We start from the raw sequence: 23,767 nt of genomic DNA, 5'->3' as shown, positions 1-23,767 counted from the left end.
TTTCCTACCCGTTCCCCCCGCCCTCCCTCAGTAGGACTGTTTTACTTGGGCACCGCAGTTCAGAAGAATTACCCTTTCTTCAACCAGCCAGTGCTCTCTCTCTCATGTTACCCAGACAAAGAAGACAGTCTCTTACATCCATAAGAGCAGCATTGATGTAGTTGCTGCTCTCCCCGTCAATGGTAATTAAGAAAGGCAGACATCTGTCAGGTGGCAGCATATCCATGAAGCGGTTCTTGTCGTGGTTCCTTGGCAGGCAGGCGATGCTGCAGTCCTCTGCCTGCAGCCGGGGGGTCACAGAATTCAGGGTCTACAGGAGAGAGGAGGCTGGCATTAGCAGGCTGGAATAACCAGCAAGATTCCCCAGGCTTTCGTTTAAAACTATTGCAATATGGCAAAATGTGAGGCACTAGCAAATTAGAGCTCCCATCCGTGTGATGCAGCCGGGGGGTCACAGAATTCAGGGTCTATGGAGAGAGGACGTTGGAGTTAGCAGGCTGGAATAACCAGCAAGATTCAGTAGCTTTAGTTTAAAAATATTGCAATATGGCAAAACGCGAGGCACTAGCAAATCAGAGCTCCCATCCGTGTGAGGGAGGTGCTGGGGCTTTTCAGGGGGGGTTGGTTAAGCTGCAGGTGTAGAAGGCACTCCCTGTACCCCTGGAGAGATTCCTCATCACACCATCCCCTCCACAAGGAATGAAACAAAGAGCATCCTTTGGAGTCCTAAAGAGCTGTTGAAACGCAAGCCAAAGCTCTCTGTGGTTCCTAGCCACTGCTCTTCATTCCAGACACATATTTACCGCAAATTTATTCAAAGGAGCACATTCCATATTTAAAACAAGTTTGCAAAGCACATAAACACAGGGTACTTCATTTTTTGGTCTCAAAGTAAGGAACCAAATGCTATACGCATGATATGAAAACTCTTTCCCTTAAAATAAATTAAAAGTATCTACAGGCAAAAAAAAATTGTCATCACATGAAGAGTTAGTAGGGACTGTGAATACCTGGAACTCATCTTTGAGATGCGAAGAGTTTGTCTGAGAGTCTATTCTAATCATATCAAAATAAGCAGCTTTGAATTCGCAGACAGGAATGGCAGTTTCTCCACACAGGCAAGCTTCTAGGATGGCATCGTGAATAAAGATGTACTGCTCCTACCAAATTAAGCAAAGAAACAAAAATTATAGCCCTTTAAAAACAACAGATCTTTCCCTCTTTGAAGATAAACAGATCTCCTCCACGTGGTAAAACTCAAAACCAAGGCAGTGTCCATCAATCCATTCAACAACACTTCGGTACAAACACAATCTTGTCCTAATTGGGGTGCAGTTAACAAAGATGTTTTCCTCAGAACCAATTTAAGTCCAGCAAAACTTAACAGCACAGGCACAGCAATTTATTTAATGGGAGGTTTTCCGTTTTCTCGTATTCCATATTTAAAACAAGTTTGCAAAGCACATAAACACAGGGTACTTCATTTTTTGGTCTCAAAGTAAGGAACCAAATGCTATACGCATGATATGAAAACTCTTTCCCTTAAAATAAATTAAAAGTATCTACAGGCAAAAAAAAATTGTCATCACATGAAGAGTTAGTAGGGACTGTGAATACCTGGAACTCATCTTTGAGATGCGAAGAGTTTGTCTGAGAGTCTATTCTAATCATATCAAAATAAGCAGCTTTGAATTCGCAGACAGGAATGGCAGTTTCTCCACACAGGCAAGCTTCTAGGATGGCATCGTGAATAAAGATGTACTGCTCCTACCAAATTAAGCAAAGAAACAAAAATTATAGCCCTTTAAAAACAACAGATCTTTCCCTCTTTGAAGATAAACAGATCTCCTCCACGTGGTAAAACTCAAAACCAAGGCAGTGTCCATCAATCCATTCAACAACACTTCGGTACAAACACAATCTTGTCCTAATTGGGGTGCAGTTAACAAAGATGTTTTCCTCAGAACCAATTTAAGTCCAGCAAAACTTAACAGCACAGGCACAGCAATTTATTTAATGGGAGGTTTTCCGTTTTCTCGTGGTGCTTGTGGGTTTCTGCACATTTGCCAATGACTTATTGGCTTTACTCATTTTTTGGTTTTTTTTTAGAAATAGCTTTCAGCCATGTAGCTCTAGCAGAAAGTGTAAATTGCTTCAAGCACTACTAGTGTGAGTAGCAATTATTTGGCACCTTGCATTCTCCTTACTCGTGTGCCAGCCAGTCCGAGTGACTGAGTGACAGCCGGCTGCGGGCCACCAACACACTCAAGGGTGTCCCAACAGAAACATCATTTCCTCCCATATTTTTTTTTTTCCTGATTTGCCCTGAGATATCCCGAGTCCTAGACAACTTCATTACTATTTAAATGGGCTCTCCTGTCAATTTTTACACAATGCCTATTACATTTACTCAACCTGAGAGTAATAGATGTAAAATCATGTCTATACAGGCGATGGGAAGAGGGAACAGCCTCAAGTTGCCCCAGGGGAGGTTTAGGATGGATATTAGGAGAAAATTCCTACACTGAAAGGGTTATGAAGCCTTGGCAGAGGCTGCCCAGGGCCGTGGTGGAGTCCCCACCCCTGGAGGGATTTAAAAGCCGGGCAGATGTGGTGCTGAGGGACATGGGTCAGTGGTGGGCTTTGTCAGTGTTGGGTTGATGGTTGGACTGGATGATCTGAAAGGTCCCTTCCAACCTCAGAAATTCTGTGATTACATGATTCTATAACTATGCCAGCCTCACCAAGCTATTGTGGGCACCGATGAGGTCATTAACAGCACAAACATTAACAAGAGCACACATCCAGGGACCACAGTGGTGTTCTGGCACCACAGCCTGTGCTGTCCTACCCACACAGCTATGGCCATCACTGTTGTCTAGATGACCACAAACAGAACTTCCTGCAATTTCAGATTTATTTTGCTGTGTAGGTATGAATCTCTGAGAGAAGATGAGAGGTGAGAGGCAGAAGGGGAAGAAAGAGAAAGGACCAGCAGTGGGGACATTAATTCACATGCAAGAGCAGGTTAAACTGGGATTGCAGCAGTCACACTGAAACACTCTACCCCATACACTTCCCAAAGGTTCAGGGCTCTGTAGCCAGGAGTAGCTGATCACCAAAATTGATTTGTTCAACTGCCACAGGTCACGGCATGGAATAAAAAGGGCACCAAATAATTACATCGATATGCCTGGCTGTCAGCTGCAGAGATTTGCAGGTGGTGACACATGGAATGACTTCTTGGGTAGATGCCCACATGGAGGACAGGAAAGAGAAGGCAGAAACCATGCCAGGTGACCTGTCTAAATAAAAACCAATAACCTATTGATAATAACCACTCAGGTGGCAGAAGGGGAGATGTTACAGCTTCATCACTAAGGCAATGGTTTTACTGTGGAGTGGCTGAAGGCATGACGAAAGGCAAAAAAGGTAGAAATGGGTGGGCAATGAGGCCTAGAAATCTAATAAAAACAGAATTGAAAAGGGGGAGTGAAATGGATGTAAAGTCCCACAGGTAAGTCAAATTGTGGATAAAATGCCTGGAGATAGTCTAAAACTGGCAGCAACCTGCTGAAATTCCAACTTTGGGTTCCTGGAACTGCTGATACCAGAGCTGGGGAGAGACGTGCCAGACAGACCTAATGCAGGGTCTTCTCTACAAAATGCTCCATGCTTTTCCTTTCGTTACAAAGTCAGGTGGACATTGGTCTGGGTGAAGAGGGAAAGAGGTGGTGGTTTGTTGCCATGCTTTTCCTTTCGTTACAAAGTCAGGTGGACATTGGTCTGGGTGAAGAGGGAAAGAGGTTTGTTGAACCACCCTGGTTCTGGGCGCTGCTGGCATTGACCAACGCTCCCCAAAGGACACAACCCTTCAAAAGGGGCTCAACTGGCTGCTCTTTGCAGAGTAACAGTGAAATTCAGTGAATTTCAGGTTTCAGACAGCACTGGGTGCTGTGAAGGCAAAGGGCTGTACCTCTGTCTGTACCATGTTGATGCGCCGGGACCGCAAGGCCTTAACGCAGTTGTAGATATCCACGACACCTTCTCTCTCCGCCATGTCCAACATGATATCGATCACGATGTAACAACCCGTTCGTCCGGCGCCAGCACTGAAAACAATCAGTAAATGCCGTCAGGAATAGCCCCGTGAAAACATCTACAAACCTTACAAACCCATTACCCAGAGCATTTTTATAAAGTCATTCAGTTCTTTCAGCACAACCACCATACAACTTTTATTTTCTCTCCTTCTCTTTATAATGTCCTTTAAATCGTTTGATGTGCCCAAAATAACCATTTTCCACCAGATTCGATCCCTTAAGTAAAAAAAAAATAAATTTTTTGTTTTCCTCCTTTTATCACCCAGATCAATACTCAGAGTAAAACAGAAAAGTTAGTTAAACTGCAATCTGGAGGATGATTAAGCTCCTGCACTTCAAAATACGACAGATCTTGTTTTTCTTTAATAAGACTAAGGATGATTTTTAAGCGATATATTACAATAAGAAACTCCAGAGGATGTTTTACCAGCCAAGCTCTACGCTGGTTTAGGCAACACATTTAACAGTATCCAGAAGATTCTCTCGTGATTTATTTTGGTTTTATATAAAGCGAGACATGTTTTGCACCGTGAATTCTTAAAACCTGTAAAGGCTGAGTAACTTTATCTGCAGAATGTAATTAAACATTTGACGGCGCTGAAAGAAAATTCTGTTTGTCAAAAGAGCATGTCCCATCAACCCAAACCTTGCAAAACTTGCACAGGAAAACCAACATTCTGTATTTGTTGCCATTAATCTCATTCCATCTTCATCCATCTACTCGTTTACTTCAATTTGAATTAATAATCTGTTCAGACATTATATGCAACACCAAACTATCACAGCAGACGTATCTACCTAAATGATAGTATATGATTTAGCTGGTGAAGCTCTTGCAGGAAAAATAAAATCTCTGGCTAGTCTATTTTGGAAAAGTGAACTACAATCCAGTTATTTCCAAATGTTGCTGTAGACGGCCAAATCCTCCCGCAGTGTGAATGAGGCAATTCAAAAAGGGAACAACAAAAACAAAACACTTCAAAATGATGGATGCTTCGCAGAGGACTACTGTAACTGCTCACATCCACAGCTGTGGAAAAAAGATCAATCTTCCTCTTCCGTACCCACCTGCAATGGACAACAATGGGCCCTGCGCTGGGGGGGTTGGATAGTTTGACTCTCCGTATGAAGGAGAGCAGCCCCGTGGCGTTGTAAGGAACTCCATGGTCTGGCCAGCCAGTGAAATGGAACTGTTTAACTTCACGGATTTCATTGTAGCCCCTCTGTAAAAGTGAAAAAAAAAAAAAAAAAAAAAAAAAAAGTTATGAAATTCAAAGAACTAAATTAACAGACTAGATATTCTCTGACTGAAATAATGGTACCATCACACACTGACAGAATCTACACACTGTTTTCATTGTTTCACCACCGAAGCTTAAATATGTCATTGGGGGGGTTTCATTCTGAAGTTCGCAATTTTTACTTTGGCCATTAAGTATGCTAGTTTTGCCTTATTAGATTTTAGGTTTTTTTATAGACTTAGATGCAATTCGCATCGATTTTCAGAAGTTTTGCTAATTACAACAATGACCTGCTACGTTTACAGGCAATTACACATTGCAGAGAGGGGCAGGTTGGTCTCTTCTCCCAAGGAACAGGTGATGGGACAAGAGGAAATGGCCTCAAGTTGCACCAGGGGAGGTTTAGGAGGGATATCAGGAGAAAATTCCTACACTGAAAGGGTTATGAAGCCTTGGCAGAGGCTGCCCAGGGCAGTGGTGGAGTCCCCACCCCTGGAGGTATTTAAAAGCCAGGCAGACGTGGTGCTGAGGGACATGGGTCAGTGATGGGTTTGTCAGGGTTGGGGTGATGGTTGGACTGGATGATCTGAAAGGTCCCTTCCAACCCAGGCCATTCTATGATTCTATGACCTGGTACTGCACAGGAACTGGTGCAAGCACAGCCTCCTCCATACTCCTTCCTACCAAGGAAGAGGGTTTTGCTGAGCCCTTCCAAAGCATGCTCACCCTTCCCAGCGTGAAGGTCCTGACGACGTACTCCGCGAGGGGCTCCATCTCTATGCAAGTCACTTTGAAGTCACCATAAACTTCTGTGTCATCGGGCCAGTACTTGTAACACTTGACCTAAGTACATACAATAGGGGAACACATTTTACACCAAAGGAAAAGCAAAGCTCGAGGATACATTACTGCGTGACCTGTGTTATACCACGTTTATTTCCAAAATGACCAAGTGCTCACGTGTCTTGTCACGGTTAATGGCTGTTCTGTCAAGTTAAGCACCAGCTACATGGAGTTTCCACTGCTTTTTGCAGCTGTACTGAGATGCCAAATTCATTTCTAAATGGGCGTTTATTAGTTTTTTTTAAGTGCTGAGCTATGGCATACATTTCCACTTAGATTACACCGGGATATATTTCCTATCAGAAATCAAACTGTTGCAAGTAATCCCAGATATTTTATATTATTCCCTCAGGGATGTGTTAGTGCTAAATTGTAGATAATTTGCTGACTTCTAGCCACTGATACAGAGGTGCCTTAGCTCACTGCTCCACTGAGGAACTGGGCATGTTGAGTTGGAGAAGAAGAGGCTGAGGGGAGACCTCATTGCTCTCTACAGCTCCCTGAAAGGAGGTTGTAGAGAGGTGGGGGTTGGCCTCTTCTCCCAAGGGAATAATGACAGGAGCAGAGGAAATGGTCTGAAGTTGGGGCAGGGGAGGTTTAGATTAGATATTAGGAAGAATGACTTTATTGAGAGGGTGGTCAGGCACTGGAACAGCCTGCCCAGGGAGGTGGTGGAGTCACCATCCCTGGAGGTATAGACATGGCTCTTCAGGGCATGCTCTGGTGCCCGAGATTGTGGGGGTCTTTTGTGTGTGTGTGGTTGGACTCGATGATCTCACAGGTCCTTTCCAACCCTGAAGATTCTGTGATTGTGCTCGTTTGAGTGACTTCATATACAAATCTATTTTGCTGAAATAAGAGTTTTGGATTCAGACAATTTTTCACTACTCATGAAAGCAGCACAGCATCGGACTTCCGCAGAAGTTGGTTTTGATTTTACACGCTACTGTAACCCACAACTCCCCCCCTTCACCCCTCCCAGGACGTGGGGCCGTCCTGCACGAGGCTCTCCTCTGTTCTGCTGATAATACGTCTTGTGGCATTAAAAGAAAAACGAAACAAAAACTTACTCTCCCAACTTCCACTAAATTTGTGACCATCACAACGCAAGCCGACTGCTCCTGCCATATCATTCTCCAAAAGTCATACACAGTCTCGTGAACGGGACCTGTAAGAAAAATCCCAGGTGGTAGTACTGAGCAACAAAAGAAAGACTAAAAATAAAATCCAGCGCTTTACAGCGTTGACACACACAAATGCACTTGCTCGGAGATGAAAGCCTCGTGAAACCACATCATCATACCATCGTGTCCCCAGACTGCATTGTTACTTCTAATCAATGCCGAATCTCCTCAGTTTAACTGAATTACCACTTGAAAGAAATTAATAGCAAGTGTTTCCTGTAGCGAAACACCAGAAGTTGCTTGAAAACGGCGAGGACACAGCAGTGTGTGACTACATCTACACTGACACTTCGAGGTTTGTTCTACATTTGTTAAATGCAATGTGTGGAGCGGGAGCATTTTCCGATGCTCACTGAAGAGATGCCCACATGGAGAAGCTTTGCCTCCTGGCTCTGCTGTCACCTCCAGTTGAGGGACAGAGGCTTTTATCCTGTGACAATGATCTCGGAAATATCTCCCTGAACATGGTCCAGCAGAGGTATAAGTATTACTGGGTATAACAGACAGCCAAAGACTCAACCATATTCCTTCACATGCTGGATGGAAGGCTGCATACCAAAGCAGCAATAAATGTTTGTGCCCTCTGTATGCTATTATGTGCAATGATTTATATAGTAAAACAGAAATAAAAGAGAAATGTAGACTTAACTGGCACAGAGAGACTTGTATAGACAGCACTTACACAAAAATGAAAAAAAAACCACACATGCGGAGAGAAATTTGAGCATCCTGCTTTAAAACAAGCCTTTGTCTTCCCCGTGTGCAGCTACAACCAACCGAGGGCACAAATAGCAGGCTATCTCCAGCCAGCCACCTGATTATACTCACAGATCAAATAATGGCACGTCTAAACCTAATTATTTTTACTTTAATTCATAGCCTCTGATATTTCAGTGCAATCTTAGACTAATCTATTTGTTTTTCCTCATTGTGAGGAGTTTTATCAGAAATACAAAATGAATAATTTCCATAGAAATTCAATTTTTCCCTCCAACTCCCCTTTTTATTAGCAGGGTGTTACATGATAAAGATTTCCCTCACTTCTTCCTACAAAGAGGCTTTGTCCTTCTCTGGCCTTATTTTACCCAGATTTTCTGAGATAGCATGAAATTTATCACTACTATCTTCACCGTCTCCATCACGGACCCAATCCTAGACAGTAAAATAATACATTCTAATATGGAAAGAAAAATGCCTGGAGGTGTTCTCTTCTCTGTCCACACGCCTCTCCTCTCTATTCATCCTCATAATTGGAAATCACGGTAGTAGCTTCTGACTTTATCAGCTGAATTTATTACTGAAAGAGTTGCTCAATAGCTAATTAACATGATAAATTAGTGCCATTTTTTTGCGTTTATTCATATTCCACCTGAACACGCTACGTTAATTTGCCGTGATGCGAGACGACAACTCACAATATTAGATATGTTTTCTTTTCAGCTACTTCCAATTTCACCAAAACCCTGCTGGACCCTAGAGAGAAGGCTTGTTTGGTTGGATTGACACTGGCAGGCTCTTACCTTGGGTTGCAATGTAGTGACTTGGTCTCTGATATCCCTAAAACAGCAACACAAGTCGGTTTGAGTGCCGCGTTACCAACAGAGAGGGGAAAACAACAGCATAAGCACTACAGAATTCTAATCTCTAGACAATGCTTTCAGAACAAACCAATGTTTAAAGAGCAGCATGAAGCTCAAAAACCTAAAAAAACGGTTAATACTGAAAAAAAGTTCAAACGACAACAAATAAAATGGAAATAAGAACATCTGACTTGAACAGACATTGCAGTGTACCGGGAAGGAGTATCTTAAATGGGTCCCTTGGGCCTAAAAATTGATATTATCTCCCCAGCTGAATACTTTGGGGCACTTATTTAAAATTTGGTAAAAACTCTCTTTGCCATCAGATTATCTCAATAGTTGATCTGTGCTCCCAAATCATCCAATATGAAAAAATACACACCTTTTGTCTTCTTACAGAGAATTATGGTAATTATTATGACAATTCCCATGCCAGAGCTGGCCACTGGTGTGTGCACAGAGTCAGGGTCCTACTGCCAGCAAACCTTCTGGGCATGATACACACAAGTATATACACATACATATATATATATATAATTAGGTAAACAGATAACTCTACACAACTACACCTTTCCCGTCCGCTGGGTCTGTGCCAGCGCTAGAGCTACTCTACAGCATTAATCATCTGCATAAAAACTACAAGACAAAGAGATTCTGCTCTTAAGGAAATAATTCAGAATATATTTTGACCAGAGCCAGGGACATCGGCTACAAAGAGGAAGGAAACTTTAGCATTGCTGGAGAAGATGAAACAGAATTTCACAGTGTGCAAATGTGACAGAATAACTCCAATTATTTTCTAGGATATGGCTTTATGAGGCCACTCGATTCAAGAACTGCATTACAGGGGAGTGCAAGTCCTTGGACTGCTGATGTTCACAAGATGCTGCTTAAGTGGAGGATTTCAACGTACCCAAGGAGTTTATAAACTTTTTCCACAGACTGCTTCATTATGCTGTCTAGGGTGAGAGCACCTTCCCCTGGGGCTTATGAAGAAACTTCTGAGTACCTTGCTCTTGGCTTTACAAGAGACCCAGATTGCAGCAGATCACTAAAAAATTTCTCCTGGAGTCCTTAATATCAAGCCCCAGCTTCAGATTATGAAAGCAGAACCTGTGCTACGCTGTTTTACACTCAGCAATGCTTTCCAGAAGAAGGTAAAAGTGTCACTTTAAAATTGCAAAGTGCCTGTTTTAACTTGTAGCTTTCCTGTCTGGTTACAAATGACATTCAATTTACTCCTAAATAAGAGAAACAACATCCTCAAGGAACTGGAATTATTACAAATCTGGGAGAGTTTTCTTGTTTAAGGCCGCAGGCAAAATATCCTGGGCCTAACACTTCACAGAGATTGCTGTGTAAAAATATCCAAATAAAAATAGAGCGATATACCTGGAGCTAAATCTTTATAACCTGGAAAGCCATGAGGGTCTTAAATAATTTATCAACTAACAGTGGACAGGAAAAATTAGGAAGGTGCAGTTACAAAGAAAACTAACCAATGCCATGTATTTTAAAAACACTCTACTAACTATCCCTACATCTTTCTAATTATTTTGGAATTACGTTGAATACAATGACTTGTTTATTCCTAATCTGCTAATTGGATAAAAGTTACATTTTGTTAATCCAAACAGCTGGCAGAATTTGTTCAGATTTCCTGTTTGTATCAGGGTTTTTATTTAAAATTTATAATTTAATTTGTATTTTAGTCGAAGGATGGAATTTGAAACTTTAGAAGTTTTCTGCAGAAGGGAGGAAATTTCTAATATGTTAAAATACTTTTTTTAATATATATATGTTTGTGTATATACTTTGTGATACCTGAATTAGCACTTTAAGACAAATATCAGCTAAACATTTAACAACCATTGTCTAAATGGTTGTTAAAACAAACACACACCCTCCCCCCCAGGCCATCATCCTTCCCCTTCTGCCAAACACATATTGCCACAACTCCACGGCTACATTTTCAGGTGGCCACACACTATCCAGCTTCTCACGTATAAATGGGAGGGGAAAAATAAAAGCTAGTGGCCAAAATCATCATCATCGTTAAAAAACCAAAAACAGTGAACAGCAAATTCTCTTTAACAGACAGATAACCTGAGTTATCTAACAACATCTAACAATACTCAGAGCTATGTCAAAAGGCTAAATTATCTTTTTAAAACAGGTATCAAAAATATTCACACAAAAGGAAATCTTTTAAAGGAACAGATGAGACAAATTAGATGAGGCATGCATAGTTATCTAGTGATAAAAATAGAATAGGAAAGCAATTAATAACAATATCTATATTAAATATTTACAATAGGATGCTGTTATTCACATATAGTGGTACTTACATCCCTGTACAGCCAAATCTACAGCCCAAACCAAAGTCAGATGTGAAAGAAAGCACAACAATGTCAGTGAGTACTAGGACGTAGAACAAGGAAAGTGTACATTTTGTTCTTAATAAAAGAAAGCTTTCAATAAATTCGTAGGCATAACATGCAATAGTTTCACATAGAGAAGCTGGCAAATTGAGAGGGAGAAAGCTGTGCAATCCACTCACGTCTATGTAGTTGGCATTAATGTAATCTGAAGATGGATCATCTTCAACAGGTTGCAAAATCACCCTGGAGTGGTCATCTGTAAAAACCAAGTGGTTACAGGGCCTTTTTGAAGTGTGATTATTATTTTTTTTAAAGTAAGATATTACGGTTAAGCCGTCTAGAAAACCAAAATTAGCTGGCATAAACGCCGAACAATTTACAACCCTTAAAGAGTGTTTACGCAGAACGACAAAGGACCGTCTTGTCTGAGGTCTCCAATTACTTCAAAACCATTCACCAAGCTCTGCTAAGTGCAGCTGAGAGGTCCCACACCGCTACACCTGCCTAAAAAGACACACGGAAACCAGGTCACCTGCTCAAAGTCCCTTTCAAAATCAGCTCCGCTGATGGTGATCTAGAAAACCAAAAATCCTGATTATACTGATTCCTTACTTCCAACCCCCACCTGCTTAAGTTTGTATTGAGACGTTAAAAAAGTAAGTGAGCCATGGTCAGCGATGCACTTGGGACTTGAGGAGGAGGCAACTCTACCCATTCAGGGACTTCTCCAAGAGCTTCGTTCCCGCATGTTCCATCACATTTGCAAAACAGCAACAAATTGTGTGATCCCCAGGGATGAATCTAAGCTACTGAAACCTTATAACTAATTGGTCACAGAATCTTCTAGGTTGGAAGGGACCTTAAAGATCATCTTGTCCAACCGGCAACCTAACTGACAAAAATAGACACCCACAGAACAAACAAGGAGCATCATCACTAAACCAGACCTCCCAGCACTACATCAACCCGTCTTTTGAACACCTCCAGGGATGGGGCCTCAACCACCTCCCTGGGCAGCCCATTCCAATGGCTGATAACCCTTTCAGTGAAAAAACTTTTCCTAATATCCAGCCTGAACCTCCCCTGGCGCAACTTGAGGCCATTTCCTCTCGTCCTGTCGCCTGTGACTTGAGAGAAGAGACCGACCCCCACCTCTCTACACCCTCCTTTCAGGGAGTTGTAGAGGGCAATAAGGTCTCCCCTCAGCCTCCTCTTCTCCAGGCTGAATAACCCCAGTTCCCTCAGCCTCTCCTCATAAGACTTCTTCTCCAGACCCCTCACCATCTTTGTTGCCCTTCTCTGGACCCGCTCCAGCACCTCGATGTCTTTTTTGTGGTAGGGAGCCCAAAACTGGACACAGTACTCTTACGCCTGAAGCCAAGAGACAGAACCTTCTGATTTTAGTCGCTTTAGTCTCTTAACCACCCCTTTCACAACAACTGCTCTCCAGGTGCAGCAGCGATAAGTCGCACAAAGCAGGGAAAGTTCCTGAAGCTGTCAGATTTACCTGAAATAAACTGTAACCGTAGAAAATTGCCACCCAATTAACATCCCAAGGAGTGCCAGCGTGTTGCTGCCACGTGCTTACCACAGCTCGCACAAGAGAGAGGCAAACGCGAGATTCAGCCTGAGTTACAAAAGGAAGAAAGTTGAACCGCGACGAACCAAAAAAAAAAAAAGAATAAAAATAAAATAAAAACTCTGGAAAAGGCACCGTCCTCCTTCTCCGCTGGGGGTGTTAAGCGGGAATTCCCACCGGAGACTTGCAAAGAGAGAGAGAAGAGGGCAGGGGTGACAGAGGAGCAGGGGTAGGGCTCGGAGCGAGCACACCGATACTCACATGCTATAATGTTCCCATAGCGGTTCTTTGTTCTGTTTTGATCCTTCTTAGCGACATCCCAAGAAGCTGACTGCCCCTCAAAGAAACTCTATAAATAAAAAACGTTCCGAAAGAAAACATTCCGACCATTAAAATTTACCTCCAAAAAAATAACAGTTTATAAGAACTGCCCTAGCACACAAAGCAAGCTCAGCTTTAACTCGCCTGGCTCTGGTCACCCAGGCGGCACCGTGGGGCAGAGATATATCTAGGGAGGAAGGGAGGATCCATTCCCCCTGAGTGCTAGGGGTCACTGGGCACCTCACTGAGGGACTCCAGAGGGATTGCAAATCTTGGAATCGCCGGGGGGGGGTTAAATTTGCTCAGACATCCTTGTTATGGAAGAACAGTGAGCTGAGAAAACACAGGGAGACCGGTCACCCTTCTACCAACACACCGTAACGTCCAGCCTGTCTGCTACAGCATCACATCCCTTCCCTCACATCGCCCACTAAAATGGATTTTCTTCCTACAGAGCCATCAGGAAGCCTCTTCTGCCAATGTTTATTGTTCACGTTGGTTTTCCCTCACATCCCTCCCTCTAGCCACTAGCAAAATTATTCTAGATTTTTAACTCTGAGCCTGGTCTCTTGGTAGCGATAGAAGCAGCTTTTATTCCTCCTTGGCTCTTTCTTCATTGCCCGTAGATATTTTACACCTGTTGCAGGTCTATGCTATTCTTTCCTTCCAGATGTTCTCTCATCCTGACCTGGGTAAGTTACCTCCAGTAAGTACAGGGAAAGAAAACTTTAATGCACACACTCAGAAGCCAAAGCCCGTGCAAAGACGAGACGTTATGGAGATAGAAGTAGCAGAAAATAGCAGAAAATAGGAAAAACACGTGATGTGGCACCAGGGACCACCCTCCCGTCCCAGCAGTGGTTGACACTTGGACTTAGCCCTGAAGTTAGGTAGAGCATAACGAAGCGTATTTAAGTAAAAGAGAGGAAAAGAGAATAATATTCTTTTAAAAACCACACATTTATTTATTCCAGTTCTTATGTTACAGTAGAGACAGCTGCAGAAAGGAGAGAAGGTTGAAAACTGAGTCAGAAGAGGTTACTCACTCAGAGAAAACTCATTTTAAGCTCAGCTGTATTGCATGCGACCTTGGTGGTACCATTCCCATCTTTACTGTGTGTCCTGCCTGACATCCTAATCTCAAAGAATCACAACCGATTCAGAGACCAGAAGCGAAATGAATCTGTGCTCGTCTTCTACCTCCAGTGCTCGGGAGTTTTTTCCTTCCATTTTAACATTAAAGTTCTAAGTAGACATGCTCGGGCAGGTCTAATTAGAACTTGGAGAAGTTACTACCCTCGTCATGTTTTTACTGCTTCTCAGCTGGAGTTCAGTCCCACTCTTGCCCCCCTGAGATGCTCTAACACCTCATGAGAGTGCTTCCAGTCACTGCTCTGCACAAAACCAGCCAGGTTACATCTTCACTTTAACCTAATCCAGCAGATCTGCACCAAAGATGGCTCGGAAAGCTCACACAGCTAATTACAGCTTTTCAACTAAGAAGCAGCGACAAAAGGGTGGCAACTTCTTACAATCTGCCAAAAAGATTCAGCAGGGCATGTCTTCTGTCCTAGAGGATACAGAGAGCAGTTTTTCCAGGCACTTTTAATGGCTGGAACCACCAGACTCCACTCACTATGTCATGTTTGGGTTACATATAACGGAATCCCATGCCTGCTTAGCTTTATCTGTTTTTCTCTTAACCCCATGACATTTAGCTGTGTCCTTCTGCCAAGCGACGCAAACAAAAGGCCGCCCCTTTCCAAGGGATTTTTTTCCTTTTTCCTAGCAAAAACCCCGCCGCTGAAGATCTCACCTCGTACTCCTCTTTAAATCCATAGCTGTCCGAGGTCTTCATGAGGTTGATGTGCTGCAGCAGGTCGGCCACCCTGATGGCAGGGTGCAGCTGCCCCGTCTGGTAGGGGGACTCGGTGCCTTCGCAGAGGTAACGGGGGACGTCCAGGAGCCGGCTGGACTCCGCCGTCGCGCTGTGATTTTCATCTGCATTCACAAGAAATCAAGGCATGAGGTGCCTGTATCGACATCTATCCTCAACCTCTGCCTTCAAAAACACGTCTGAGAGAGCAAAGCACTTACTCTCCAGCACATAAATACCCTGAAGTGCACAAAGGAACCGAACGGCAAACACATACGGAAGTTGGCAATCCTTCATCCCACAATAAAGATGTCTGAAGGGCGTTTTATTTGAAGCTACAAAACTTTATGACGTTAATGGACTTGGGAACTCCAGCCTCTATCAGCCAAAGTAACTTTTTTTTTAATGGGTAATATGTATCAACTGCAATACTACACCTTAAACGATAAATTAGAATAACTCCGCAGCGGCATCAGCACATCATTTCTCTAAAGCCAGCAAACAGTATATTGAGATCCTAGGAAAAAAGAGGAGCAATTATGCTGCCTCCATTGGGGAAGAGGAATCAGCACTTCCCACTGGTCATTTTAACTCAGGGCTTTTAGCAGAGAAATGAAATTGTTGAGTGTCCTGATTTCAGAACACGGTTTTTTGTCTGTATAAACAAAGAAGCCTCGTCCGATGCCCTGTGCTACACCAGTCCCCTTACTGAAACCAAATGTCAAAGCTGCACGAAGCAATCACATTTAGTCAACCCCTTCTGTGAAATATATATATATTTATTTTTTTAATTGGCAATCAGCTGTTCAAATTAATTTACAGAGGAAGAGAAATTCTAATTGAAACCTTTTTGGAAAGAGGCTACTGAAATGAGTAGTGGGTAGCCAACCCCTCCTACACTTCTTTGAAATCTTTTTACCCTTTTCCTTGCCAAGGACCCAGATTAGGAAGTAAAACACTCCAGGAAAAAAAAAAAAAAAAAAAAGGAATACCCCAAGTGCTGAATTCTCTACAATTCCACCCAAATGCAAACCCCGTTAATGCCTTCTGAAATGAGACCTCTTGGTAAGAAACCCGACTCTTTGAACAGTCACACAAGTTGCTAATTTCAGTACATTTATGCCTCACTAAACTGCCTAATAATGTGGGTGACACGCGGCAGTCACTTTTTATTGTAGTGTTCCCCATATTAAATCACACACATTTCAAACCACCTCAGGATTTGCAGTTCTTCCCATCCCTCGCTGTGTACTTACCAGTAATAGGCACTTTAACCCATTGAAGCAGCAAAAAACAATGAGTGAACAGAACATAAGAAATTTATTTCAGGACTATATTAGAAAACGACGAAAAGAAAACGACATTAAAAGTTGTTAAAGCTTCACAATAGGTAACAATGAAAGCCATTTAAAAAATGTAAGGGCCACATTATTATGCCATCAATGTAATGATAGGGACTTGAGAAAAGCAAAATTGTCATACTAACTTAGTGCTGATGTACACAGAATGGAGAGCGGCATTAATAACCGATACATGAAGAAAAAGAAACCTTTTACAGCTACAAAGCAATAAGAACGTCATATAAAATAACATGTTCTATAATTTAGAGCCCATACAATTTTGCTCATCTCTAAATAAAATGGAGAAAAAGTGTTCTGTGGTGCTGGGCCAAGCAAGGGCTACACGGAAATGGAGGAGGCCAAATGATCCAGTTCCAAAGGAAGAAGCCTACAGGTACCCAACCCCTTCACATGGTGTGCCCAAAACCTTGTCTTCCCTCCTCTATTTCAGTCCGTGCAATGAAAAATGCTACGTCTTCCAACTAGCATTATACCAGGAGACTATCATGCCCAAACACCATGGAAACCTCAGGGGGCTGGAACTCAATGATCTTTAAGGTCCCTTCCAACTCCAACCACTCTACGATTCTGTGATTCTAAGTGCAGACAGGAACTATTAAAGTGTTTTTCAACTAATTCCTTGTCCTTGCTGTTGTTCACAGCTGCCCATGCCTGTGTCTGCCACGGCGCAGTGGCCACACATTGACCTCTGGAATATGCTTATAGCCTACATGAGCTACTAGGAATAGCCTGACAAGTATCACCAGGTAGTAGTATCTGTGTAGCTGGTAGGTGCCTGAAACAAATCCAAAATATACTAGATGATCTTAGAGGAATTTTAGAAAAAGACTCGTTTTCTGTGACTATAAGTCCATTGATGTAATTTTGGGGGAGTATTCAGAATGACTAAGTCTAACCCTTTGCTCTTTCAGGCAACGATGCTCTTTCTCCACCCCTCATAAACTTCTCAAACCCCCTGGTTAGGTCTCCTCAGCCCTAAGTGGAAGGCTCCACCATCTGATGGTTATAAATCTTCTGAGACACTATCGTAGTCAAGAAAATGGCATTTGGAACATTATCAAAATGAAATGGGCAGAACACAACTCGACAAATCTCCTGCAGGGTGAGTAGACCCAGCTTGACACAGACCAACGACTACTCACAAACAGTGATTTGCCCCCAGTCTCAGAGGACACTTTACCTGAAGGTCTGCAAAGGCTCCTCCTGGGTAAACCTTCTACCAATATTTTTACCTACAACTTGCATAATGGGACAGAAAATCCCCTGACAGGCACCACAAGCACTTCGCTAGCACAGGTTCAGGTTTCAGAGTGATCTTGATTATTTGGGAGACAATGCAAAAATCAACAAGGTGAATTAAGCAGCGAATGCAATGTGTGTGGGAAAGGGAAGTCAAATCTACAACTACCAAATGGAGATATGGGCTGGGTAATGGTCACTGGGATTTTAGCAGGTAACTCAACACAAGTCACTGACACGAGAGCACTAAAAAGGAGAAAATACAGGTCAGGTGGCAGGAACACTACAGGCAGGGCAGGGGGGTACCTATTCCACTCAGCTCAGCAGCAGGACTTCTAGGAACTGTACCTGATTTGGGGCACCACAATTAAAAAATTCAGCCCATGAGTTGGAAAGTGTTCAGAGGAAAACAATGGTAACAAGTTTAGAAAACATCAGCTATAAGATGCCGAGTGACAGAACTGGGTTTAGCTCAAGTAGAAGAGAGACAATTGAGGACACGAGCCTTTCAGTGGATAAAAGGCTGTTTGGAAAGGACAGGAGTGTGTCAGTTCTCCATATTTTCTGTTTTCTCTAAAGGAAATGGTTCAATTTACGACAATGAGGACTTAGTCTAGATTAGTCAGTTAGGAAAAACTAGGAGTGAGCAGAAATAATAGCCAGTATTAACACCGTTAGTAGTAACTTACTACTCAGTTGGAAAATTGAGCTCAGGGCCCCCAATAATACTAACACGGATCTGAATTTTATTTTCATTTGGGATGAGCGAGGCACTGGAACGTGCCACTGCAAAAATACAACTCTCTTTGCTACGGATTTTGAAAACACAATAGACAATGAGTTGCCAGAAACAGTCTGGCAAATAACCTCAGCAACTGATGGCATCTCAGTACTGCATATTGTGTTTATCGAACCACAAACTTGGGTCCAAATTACACTTTTATCTTGGTTTTTTTTTAAAAAAAAATATTGTGTTTATCGAACCACAAACTTGGGTACAAATTATACTTTTATCTTGGTATTTTTATAAAAAACCTCTATAACGTGCATTCAGTGTTAGATGCAACACAGAAATAAGCACCCTGGCCACTCCCAACATCTGCTCTTCTTTTTAAAGTAAGTACAAAGTTGGAAAACTTACTAGTTAAGGTCACCTGAAAAACGTAATTAATACAGGTACAAAGTTGGAAAACTTACTAGTTAAGGTCAACTGAAAAATGTAATTAATACAGGAATATTTCTACTGAACCTACAAAGCTGTTGCTTGTTCTAGGATATTTCAGAATTTCTTCCCTATTTTTCTTTTCATTCTTGTTACTTATGTAGAAAAATCACACTTTGGGTACCAAGTAAGACTAATATGGATTTGAATTGTAGTTTTATGTATCTTTTAAGAGAGATCTAGTTTCACATGTTAGTTCACTGAAACTCAGTTTTAATGCTCTGGGGAGAAAAGTTTTAGTATTTTCAATTTACCTATTTCCTCATTTACTCTTCAGCTGGAACTGACTAGGAATAACTTCTTAATTGGAACAAACAATAATTTCTATTCTGAAAGCAGTGTCAGTTTTAATTCTGAACTGATAAACTGAGTATAGAGTTATGTCCTGACAACAGCACAGCCACCTTTTACATAAAACAAGCTGTTCCAACGTTCAACCATGCAAGGAGACAAAACTCATGCAGGAATGAATAATGAAGGAGTGGGCTCCTCACCTAACACCGCTGTCGGCACAAGTGGATCATTGGGCACTGTAGGAAAACAAAGCTCATGAAGAAATACATTACCCTCAATTTGTGTATATTTAAGAACAAAAACAGAACACTTCAGCGTATAACCAAGTGAGAACTGAACCCCGTTAATTTTGTTAGAAACACAGAACGAATAGACAGTTCCAGAAAGCATCCTGAATAGAAGAGGAGTGAAAGGCAGTGTTTTGGACTTCAGAAATGTAATGATAAAGGCAAAGAGATTCCTACTGAAATGAAATAAAGAAGACATTACATGCAATTTAGTTTTTGAAAGGGCTCCTCCTTCACTATTGTTCTTTTGCTTCACAATAAAGGCTCACTTGCACAGAACCAACTCCTTTCCTTTTAATCCCATCCTCTCGAGTAATGAATAGCTCTTCTCAAAATAAAATGGTATTTCTTTAAAGTCTTCCAAGTAATTTAAAAAAATTATATACATATTTACATTGAATAGCTTTTTCCATGTGCAATGCCAAAGATACTGCTCTTAATGAGTATAGGGATGTCACAGATGCACAGGTGTAGGTGTCTGAATAAAATTCATAGAATTTTATCATACATTATTACAACTAGAACCATGCAGAGACAAACGCGCTGTTTCAGACAGAAATGGTGGAATCCAGAATTTGGGTTATTTCCAATCTGGAACAAAAAATTAAAATACCAACAGCTCCGTGACAAAACAGAGCTCCAGTTCTCCAAAAATCTGTCTGAAAGTTTGTCACACAGCAGGCAACCCTGGAAGCTTGGAAGGTGCTCTTTCTCAGCACAGACGATGGTCAGGAGAACTGAATTTCCCAACACCCAAAAAATCATATATTGAAGATGCTGGAAAAGAGTGATGCCAAACCTCTTTGCCAACCACCTGTGACAGCTGTGGTGCCTTGGGCTCATGGCATCACCTCAGTCCCTCTGGAAGGCTTCCCAAAAGCTTGGAAACCATGGCTGACTAATAGCCATGATGGTTCCTGATGGATCCTTTGTCTGGGATCCACCATAACTTAGTCCAAATCAAACTGTCTTTGCAAACCTGCCTCCGCAAATTTCAATGCCAATAAGACATCAAACTTTGGAGAGTTTTCAAACAGTTCCAGCCAAAACTGTGCACAAAAACTCACAGGCTGATACTAAACTCCATTTATAATTGGTTATGAGACACTTAAAAAGTTAGCACTTTGTGGTTTTGTAAGCCTCAATAAACTGAGCAATAAACCCTCCTCGAAAACCCATTTCCCTTGTAATAGTCAGGAAGGAACGTAAGAATCTTCAGGGGGGTTTGAGCAACCTGGTCTGGTGGGAGGTGTTCCTGCCAAGAGCAGGGGGTTGGAACTGGGTGGTCTTTAAGGTCTCTTCCAACCCAAACCATTCTATGATTCTATGACTTTGCTGTCCAACCCAAACCATTCTGTGATTCTTTGACTTTGCTGCGGCACGGTGAGCAGTACAGGAGGCAGGAGAAGGGAGATGAAGTGCCCATTCCCAAAAGATAGCAATTAAACAGCAGCTCAGGCCTGTTTAAAGCCAAGGCACAAGTCCATGTGGCCGTGAGAAGGTCAGGTTCCCCCCAGCTCCATGGCAGGATTGTGTCCCTTTGGTCACTTGGACATTAGTTTTGAGGTACTCAGAATCTGCCAGTGGAGCATCTTGCTTTTGTGCAAGGCAAAGGGCAGATGCTGGGGGGTGTGCAGGACAGCAGTAGCTACAACCCACACATTTTACAGTCAGAAAACCCAAACTGCCCAACTTTGTCAAAACCAGACAGTTGACAAGTCTACAAAACAGGACTATAAATACAAAGCAAATTTACAGATATATAAACAAGTTTGTTCCTAAACTTCACAAACAGCAATGAAAATTTTCTGTTTCCTTCTGTTATAACATCCTTACTGCCAAAAGAAAGAAATTAATTTGGACCTCGTGTTATTATTCACAGCAGACATGGTGTTACACAGTAATACTTAACATGTTGGTATTAAATATCCTCATGAGGGAAAACTCAATTTCAGATTTCTATTGAGATATTCTAGAAGCTTAATATTTTCTCTAGAATAAGTATCAATGCATACTGAAAGTACCCTTCAGTGAGGGGAGACCTCATCACTCTCTACAACTACTTGAAAGGACACTGTAGAGAGGTTGGTGCTGGTCTCTTCTCACAGGTAATTAACAATAGAATGAGAGGGAACGGCTTCAAGCTCCAACAGGGGAGGTTTAGATTGAACATTAGGAAGGAATTTTTCACTGAAAGAGTGGTTGGGCACTGGAATAGGCTGCCCAGGGAGGTGGTGGAGTCACCATCCCTGGCTGTGTTTAAGGGCCGTTTAGATGCAGTGCTGAGGGACATGGTGTAGGGGAGGACTTTGTAGAGTAGGGGAGATGGTTGGACTCGATGATCCCAAGGGTCTCTTCCAACCTCAATGATTCTATGATTCTATGATTCTACCTGTAAATATTTAAATCATTGGCCACATACCAATAAGGATAACACGTGAACATCCTTTGGGATTAGCAGTTTTCCTAGAAAACCCAGAGCTTACAACAATTTTCCTTAAAAGTTAGAACTGTTTTCCGTGTTTCTCTATTCACCCTTGCTCCAGAGTATCCGTCGCTGCTGTACTTACATCTGGGGCTGAAGTTGTGGGAGTCCATGAAGGTGATGGAGAGGGGGTCCTCGGCGTGCAGGGTGCTCTGGTCAGCGTAGCTCCTGTCCATGGCGTTCACCATGTGGGTCATCTCCTGGCGGGTGGTCCCCATGGCATCCTTGCGCTTCTTTGCAAGTTTGCTGCCCAGCCAAAAAAAACAACCCAAACCACCTTAATATTTGACGAGCATCGATGCCTGCAGCAATCATTAGCTCTAATCCTGAAAAGTCTGGCTGGTTCTCCCGTGTACAACTTTTTCAGCGTGACCTTGACAGAAATCTGCACCCTGCCATGGAAGAGTCACCACTCTGTGTTCTCTGCACACACACAAACGCTGTAAGGGAAGTGCTAACTCCTGGTAATATCTATTTTTATTTTTTTTCCTGCGGAGTAATTACACTAATATAAACAAATTAGGGAATATAATTACATTTTAACTGAAATGATAAATAAGAAGCATCTGTGCATGCAGTTTTATCAACCATCTCCATTTAAATATCTGTGTTTTGATTTTATAAATGGATAATTCATTCCCCTTGCTTGCCTTGTCAGGAAGAAATCATTTAACCTCCTAAATTACTTTGTTAGTCAAAACCCCTATGAAATAACAAAAGAAACACAATGATTTGATATAGACTCGTATTACCTTTTATGTGCAAAGATGTTCCTCCCATTCAGTACACAAGACACAACATGGTACCATACTTTGCTCCTGATGCTGAACTTTGGTTCTTTACTGAACAAGCAGAACCCCCCTGCACCACCCCACCCTTTCACAAAGTTTGGGAACATCTTAAACTTTGATATTAACAGTCTCATCCTCGGAATGTATCACAGACAGCAACCTAATCTGTGCAGCTAAAACCCCCCAAATTAACAGCCAACACCCTCAAAGTGCACACTCCAGAAATAATTCTCAATTTCTTCCTTATGATGAAGAGCTGGAAGTGATTTTTCACTTTCTCCAGAAGTCAGATGGAAGCAGAAAATATATTTGAGTTATGACTTAAAGCCTACTGCTCTTAAAGCATAGATCTCAACAGTAGGGTTTGCAGAGCAGCAGGAAGTGCACCTTGGTTCTGCAGGAACCAGTGACATACATTAGACTGTTCTAAAATCTCCCAGTTTTCACCCGAAACTGTGACTGCAATATAAGAGACAGCCAACCTGCTTATTTGGATAAATCTGACACCCCGTGGGAGAGACACAATCATCACCGAAACTACTGGGTTCTTGAAAATGCACGTTTAAAACACAGCTTAGCTCCACAGGCTTTTTCTGCATAAAATGTCAGCAAATATCCTGTTAACTGTTTAGTCAGTGTTCATCTGAAAGATTTCTGACTAAAAGGACTGATTGCTCCTCCTCTACTCTCCAATATCTTTTAATATTCTGTGCCACACTCTAACAGTAGACAAAAAAACCCACCTATTAGTGTAAATTATCAACCCATTTATTTGTTAAATCCTGGGAATATCCACCAGAAAGGACCTTCCCCACTCTCTAGAGCAGGAAGCACGTAAAGTTTTCGTATATTTAGGAAAATGTTAGAGGATGGTTTCTTAAGCTGAAAGTCCTGGCTCACAGTAAGGGCCCACAAATGAGGACACAGATGGACAAAGCACTCCTGAGAATAACAGAGATTCTTCCACTGATCAGACTCAT

The 23,767-nt window shown here is 42.1% G+C and overlaps 1 protein-coding gene across 12 annotated transcripts in view; it reads right to left on the bottom strand.

Annotated features, from left to right (window-relative positions):
• The window catches only part of PTPRK (protein tyrosine phosphatase, receptor type, K), a 353,816-nt gene that overhangs the window by 11,298 nt on the left and 318,751 nt on the right, over positions 1-23,767 (bottom strand). For 6 of the 12 annotated variants that reach the window (XM_014942619.1, XM_014942625.1, XM_014942630.1 and 3 more), the window contains 14 exons: positions 22,082-22,251; positions 19,425-19,460; positions 16,365-16,376; positions 15,049-15,233; positions 13,173-13,260; positions 11,512-11,588; positions 11,300-11,317; positions 8,892-8,928; positions 7,258-7,355; positions 6,071-6,187; positions 5,172-5,326; positions 3,977-4,112; positions 1,618-1,767; positions 137-310 (listed from right to left, as the gene is read on the bottom strand). In XM_014942619.1, coding sequence (XP_014798105.1) covers positions 137-310; positions 1,618-1,767; positions 3,977-4,112; positions 5,172-5,326; positions 6,071-6,187; positions 7,258-7,355; positions 8,892-8,928; positions 11,300-11,317; positions 11,512-11,588; positions 13,173-13,260; positions 15,049-15,233; positions 16,365-16,376; positions 19,425-19,460; positions 22,082-22,251 — 1,453 coding nt within the window. The remainder of the gene's footprint in view (positions 1-136; positions 311-1,617; positions 1,768-3,976; positions 4,113-5,171; positions 5,327-6,070; positions 6,188-7,257; positions 7,356-8,891; positions 8,929-11,299; positions 11,318-11,511; positions 11,589-13,172; positions 13,261-15,048; positions 15,234-16,364; positions 16,377-19,424; positions 19,461-22,081; positions 22,252-23,767) is intronic. The other 6 variants (XM_014942623.1, XM_014942627.1, XM_014942631.1 and 3 more) reach the window with 4 other exon arrangements.

Source organism: Calidris pugnax, unplaced genomic scaffold, assembly GCF_001431845.1.
Source record: "Calidris pugnax isolate Ruff unplaced genomic scaffold, ASM143184v1 scaffold86, whole genome shotgun sequence".
Classification (NCBI taxonomy): domain Eukaryota; kingdom Metazoa; phylum Chordata; class Aves; order Charadriiformes; family Scolopacidae; genus Calidris; species Calidris pugnax.
The sequence above is the reverse complement of the archived record's forward strand: the minus strand, read 5'-3'. Positions and strand labels throughout refer to the sequence as shown.